We start from the raw sequence: 6,000 nt of genomic DNA, 5'->3' as shown, positions 1-6,000 counted from the left end.
TGGGCAAGGCAGGTGTGGACTCTAGTTCCGGACTTGCTACTGCTATGTATTGTGCGACCACAGGCAACCCAGGTGATTCTCACTGGCTTTTGGTTGGTCATCTGCTGCTACCGTGTATGTTATCTTTGCAGACTCGTCGCACTGATATTCTGACACAGTATTCTCTAGAAAACGAATGAACCCGGAAAGATGTTTCCTATAGGAGCGGGGGCTGAGCCTTGCTCAGGAACACATCTGTCACATACTTCGAAGACTCCTTTGGCGGTGTTTTGGGCACATCTGTGCCTGAATTTTAAAAAGTGCCTCTGAACTCAACTGTCCAGAGTTTGAGGTAGAACTTTTCTACATATGGACGGCTCTAGGCAAGAGCAGCCTGGTAACTTGGTTTACCTCTTCTTCTAACCCCGTCACTCACGGAATTTACTGAGGGCAGCCCACGCCTAGTTTTCCGCCACACACACCTGTCCTGGGCATTGGCCCACTGCAGTCAGAGCCCGAGTCCACCTTCCGGTGCTCACCTTTCCTGAGCACAGACCCGGACAGCACAGACTCGCCTTGGCTTGGGGTGCCGGAAGTAAGGCTACGCGCGGACTACTTTTCGCGGACCCTCGGAAGGCGGGCGGAGGGATCCCGCGCACTCTCACGCGGAAGGGGTACGTGCGGCGAAGCCCAGGCAATGCGCCTGCGCGGCGGCGGCTGCGACCTCTGTTGCCGCTGCCTCCCGTCAGTGGGTCGGCGCGTCTGCCTGTCCGCGGGTCTGTCCACACGAGGGGAGCTGTCGCTTTCCCCTCCTCTGCTCCGCGTCCGCCATGGCGCAGGTCCTCCCCATCCGTTTCCAGGAGCACCTCCAGGTGAGGACCGAGCTCCCGCACCGAGGGAGCGGCGGGCGGGCTCCAGGGCGGGTCTCGCGCTGGGTCCTGTCAGCCGCGTCCCCGACCTCCCGGGGGACCCGGCGGCGCCGCTGACCGGCCGGCGGCCCCCAACCGACTCCAGTGGAGACGGCGCGGCTCGGGAGCCTAATGGCCGGGGCGGGCAGGCGGGTGGGTGTCGGGCGCGGTGGCCGCGTCCCGGGAAACCGTTATCCCGCAGCGACTGTCGGCTCTGGGGGTGCGGTCTGGGTAACCCTTCTCGGGCGACTCAGACCTCGGGAATGCTCAGAGTGCCGAGTGATGGAAACCATAAACTGCCGAAACCTGTCGTAGTGCCTTTGAAAAGCTTTAACTGACTAGCGGTGCGCATGCATTCGAATCCCAAGCTTTATAACTCCAAAACCTGTGTCCAATCCTAAAATTTCCCTTTTGCATCTCGTGATACTTACGCCGGAGTTTGCGTCTGTTGACTTGCAGAGTCGCTAGTGTGGCCTCGTGGGAGAGGATCTTCAAATTGTGTGACCAAAGAAGAAAAGTAATCATAGTGTTTTTTTCAGAAGATCCTTTCAATACGATAATAATACCCTCGAAGTTTAGCTTTTTAATGAGGTCCCACTTTCTTCTATCTATAACTCTCCTGATATAGTTGTGCCTGAGGAAAAGAAAGATTGGCTGCCTGTGTTTGAACGAAGTTCGGTACAAGCACTGGGCACAGCGCTCCGCTCACATACACTCAGGTGTCATACCTGTGAAGGGTAATACGATTCTCACTTTACAGGTGAGGAGATGGGGCTAGATGAATAGTAGCTACCAGCTCTTTCTTAAGTGCTTTATGTTAAATCATTACACTTCATAAAATACGCAGTATTTCCCCTGTTTTCTAAAGAAGGAAACTGAGGCACAAGATGTTAAATGAGTAACTTGTCCTCAGTCATTCATTGAACAAGAGAAGGATTCAGACTTGGGTCTTTTTGACTACACAGCTATACAGCAAGGAATTTGGTGGATTGAAAGGTCGTGTTTTCACAACACAGTGCACTTTTAACTCTATATCCAAACGAGAAAGGCCCTGGGAGTCTATAGTGACTGTTCAAATCGCCCCCATCCCGCAGATTGAAAACTTGATACCTGAGTATCCTGCCAGGGTTACTCGGTTAGTGATATAGCTGGTTGTGTGGAGGTGGAAGTCTCCCAAACACCCATCTCCTTCCTGGGCTCCATTCTACCACTGACCCAAGCCTGTTGCCAGTTATGTAGAACAGCAAAATACTACTACTGCTATTAGAATAATATAGTCATCATTTATTGAGCTGTTTCTCTTGCCAGTCACGATACTGTATATTTTAGAAATCTCATTTAATTTAACTCACGATAATTGAGGCACGAAGAGGTTAAGTAATTCAGGTAAAATTACACAGCTGGTAAGTGACAGAGCTTGGGTTCTAACCAGGTCTCTGACTCCAAAGCCTGTGCTTTAGCCACTGTCAAAATACATTCTTTTCAAAAGGTAGGGAAGCACTAAGGCATTTTAAATACCCATCAAAGTTCATAATGCCTTGAAGGGACATATTCTATTATCTGGAAAATATGTGTGGCTTGTGGCATACAGGCCATGAGAGTAGAAATCTGTGGTTTGTGGTTTCTGGCACTAACCAGTGTGAAGGCTGCTTTGCACTCCTTGTTTATTATCTAGCCTGCACACTCTCCCTTCACGGCAGACATTTCAGAACTTCCACCTTGTCCTTAAATCCCTGATCCTGCCACTCCCTCTCACTGCCAGCAGGTAATTAGAGAAACAAGGCATAAGCTGGTATGTTCCTCACCTTGATGCATGCGGCCTTACAAACTTGTATGCGATCTCCCTTTTCTGCCTTCCTGTTACCTCCAAAGTGGGGTTCTTTTTCTTGTGTATGTAATGGGGCCTTGCTCGGTAGCATCTTGTCTTTCCCGTATTTTCATCCATTTCCTCTTAGTGGGTTCTTCCTGCTTGTGCTTAACCATGCTCATATTGCTTCCATCTTTACAGCAAACTTCTTCCTCCCATGTCCTCCTGAAGCTCTTACTTCATGGCCAGACGTCATGAAAGAATTGCCCTATCCCTTCTTCACTTCCCTTATGTTCCTCAATAACCTGCAGTCTGGTTTTTGTCCCCCTTGCCAAGGTCACATGCAGACATGTCGTTATGCAGACTTTTTTTGTAAAGGACCAGAGAGTATATATATTCAGCTTTGAGGGCCACATATTGTTTCTTGTCACAAATTCTTCCTTTTTTTTTTAACCTTCTAAAAAATGTAAAATCCATTTTTAGTTGGGCCATACAAAAACAGGTTATGGTTTGCCAATCCCTGCTGTAAAACATAAACTCCATCACGGGGATGTAAAGTACATCACAGGAGATATAGTCAATAATATTGAAGTAACTGTGTATGATATCAGATGGGTACTAGACTTATCGGGGTGATCACTTCATAAGTTATATGATGTCTAATCACTATTTTGTACACCTGAAACTAATACAATATTGTATGTCAACTGTAATCGAAAAATAAAACATTATTTTAAAAAATAAAAACAAAGCAAAAAAAATTAAATTAAATTAAAAAAAATAAAAACAAACTCAAACTCTTAGCATCACAAACATCTTCCATGACTTTCCAGCTGCATTTGACACTGTACTTTATTGCCTCTCCTGGACCTTTCTCGGCTGCTTTTGATGGTACCACAGTCTCCCAGGATTTCTCCTACCTCTTTGCCCATACCCCAGTTTCCTTTATAGATGTCTCTTATGCATGAGCCTGGGGTTTGTCTTAAGCCCCTTTATCTTTGTAGTATGCTCTGCTCTGATTTGTGTGTATGCTCATGTACTCATTATTCCCAGAGAGGTTGCATATTTTTGCCGAGCCTCGGAGCTGCATGTAGGAGAGGCAATTGCAGACTCTGGTTAGAGTAGAGACTGAGGCCAAGTGGAAGGGTTTGAGTCTGGACTCAGGCACATACTGACCATATGAATTTGGGCAACTTGGGTAACCTTTTTGTGCCTCCATCTCTACATCTATCAAATAAGAGATAAAAGGTATAATTCTTACCTCGTAGAGTTACTGAGGTTTTGCAGTAATAAATGTGGTAAATGTAAAGTGTCAGTGACTGGCCTGTAATAAAACACTATGTTCTTGTCAGCTGTGATTGCCATTACAACAGCTCTCTGTTGAACAAAGCCATTGGATGACCCATAGTTTCCTCAGATACATCATGTTCAGAAATAGGGTTCTTCTTCCTCCCCAAACATGTATCTTCTCCAGTTTCCTGTCAGGAATCTAGGAGACAAGCATGATTTCTCCCTAGCCTATTGGTTCTTCCTCCTATTTATTTTTGGCATTGTTCTGCCACTGTCATCGTGACCACCACTGCCCTAGAGTCTGCCATATTCGTCACCTAGATGGTCGTACTATGTCTCTGGTCATCTGCCTCCAGTCTTGCCCTCCCCTGTCCATTCTCTAGCACATAGGCAAAGAGACCTTCTCAAAGGATGAACAGCTGCTTAGTCTGTCAGTGAATGGTTCTCTGTTGCCTCCAAGATGAAAATGCCAGACTCCCAAGAGCTCTGTAAAGCCCTGCCTAATCTAGCACCTGCTTAGCTCTCGCTACGCCCCTTCTTGTCCTCCAGGACCTTTTCTGGAGCCTGACACCTTTGCTCATGGGCTTTTGCACATATTGTTGCCTCTTTCCAGAACCCATTCTTCCCTTTGCCACTGTCATTACCCAACCAAGTCCTACTTAACCATCTGGTATCTGCTTAAATGACACTGTCTGGAAGCTGTCCCTGACTTGTCAGAGCCCTTCCTTTGTGCCCCTGTGGCCTTTGGGACTTCTCTTATGATGGCCCTCATCCAATGGTGTTATAGTTGTTCATTTTCCCTGCTGGACTGCCAGCTCAGAGAGGTCAGGATTTCCTCTTATTTGCAATTGTATTCCTGCGGCTTGGTACATAATAGGCTGTCAGATCGCTGAAACCAATTTCATAATAAAATGTGTGTGTAATTAGTGACTGATCAGTTATAATGTAAATTGTCTAGTGATGAGGTTTGCTCACCTGTGACTGTTTGCTGTAAGTCTGCTTTATTAAAAGTGCTTGTTTGTCTCACTGACTTTGCTTTGTTTCTGCCTCACCTCTGTCCACCTGATCACTCCCCCAAACCAAAAATTACTTGAGAAAAGAAGGTTCTCCAGTTTTACAATATTAGGAAAGGGAAAATGTAGACTAGTGACTGATAAAACTTAGTTCATTTAAACTTAGTTTTTTTCTCTGAATCTTAGTTTCCATGTCATGCATAGAAAAATAATTCTAGATGCTTTACATTTGTGCATCTTACTATAAGAATATTAATTTTTTTATGTTTTTAATTTTGCTTTGTTTCATGTGAAAATTCTCAGACCAGATTTTTCCCGGAGGAAAAACAGTAGTTTTATAATGGTCAGTAGGAAAATAGAAATAAGTATTTGGAAACTTTTATTCTACAATCAACTTTTCAGGGATGTACCCAGAGCAGAAGCTGCACTTTTATATGTAGTGTTTTGTAATACAGCATTCCTTCTACTTCACCTTAAGATCATAGCGATTTATTTAGTTTTGCTTATCCTGTCGCATTGGTTTTGAGAGGACTGGTTCTGCAGAAATATGTTTCTTTTTTTTATAAGTACTATTTGAACTTTTGAAATTCAGATATCTGAGTTGTAAGGTTGTTGCTGTTTGTGATATCTGAGAATGGAGAAAAGCGAAAGGGCTAAGAACTGATGACACCTTAATTCATAAGAGGAATGGCTGAACCATTCAGTGACCTAGAAATTTATCGTGAGCCCTAGGTAATTTTCTCCCAGCTGGATCAAAAAGCAGCTGCTAGTTTGTAAGAGTTTTGAAATGTGGCACAGCTCAATACACTGAGAACTTATAAACATGTTCTCTCAAGTATTTGATTATGTAGGATATCTCTTAGCTTATGGTCTTAATAGATGCAGAGTCTGCAAAGGCAGTCTGTGTAAATTATAGGAGCAAGGTGGTCACTAGTTTTAATCAGTGCTTCTCAGCACAGGCTGGACTTTCAAAACACCTAGCCGGTGTCCATAAATCAGAATC

General features: G+C 44.9%; 1 protein-coding gene across 4 annotated transcripts in view; it reads left to right on the top strand.

Annotated features, from left to right (window-relative positions):
- The first annotated feature begins 363 nt into the window (after positions 1–363).
- The window catches only part of CLTCL1 (clathrin heavy chain like 1), a 90,897-nt gene continuing 85,260 nt past the window's right edge, over positions 364–6,000 (top strand). For 3 of the 4 annotated variants that reach the window (XM_033097514.1, XM_033097516.1, XM_033097517.1), the window contains exon 1: positions 364–851. In XM_033097514.1, coding sequence (XP_032953405.1) covers positions 810–851 — 42 coding nt within the window. In that variant the 5' untranslated portion in view covers positions 364–809. The remainder of the gene's footprint in view (positions 852–6,000) is intronic. The other variant, XM_033097515.1, reaches the window with a different exon arrangement.

This window comes from Rhinolophus ferrumequinum, chromosome 25, assembly GCF_004115265.2.
Source record: "Rhinolophus ferrumequinum isolate MPI-CBG mRhiFer1 chromosome 25, mRhiFer1_v1.p, whole genome shotgun sequence".
Lineage (NCBI taxonomy): Eukaryota > Metazoa > Chordata > Mammalia > Chiroptera > Rhinolophidae > Rhinolophus > Rhinolophus ferrumequinum.
This window is presented reverse-complemented; position numbering and strand designations above follow the sequence as displayed.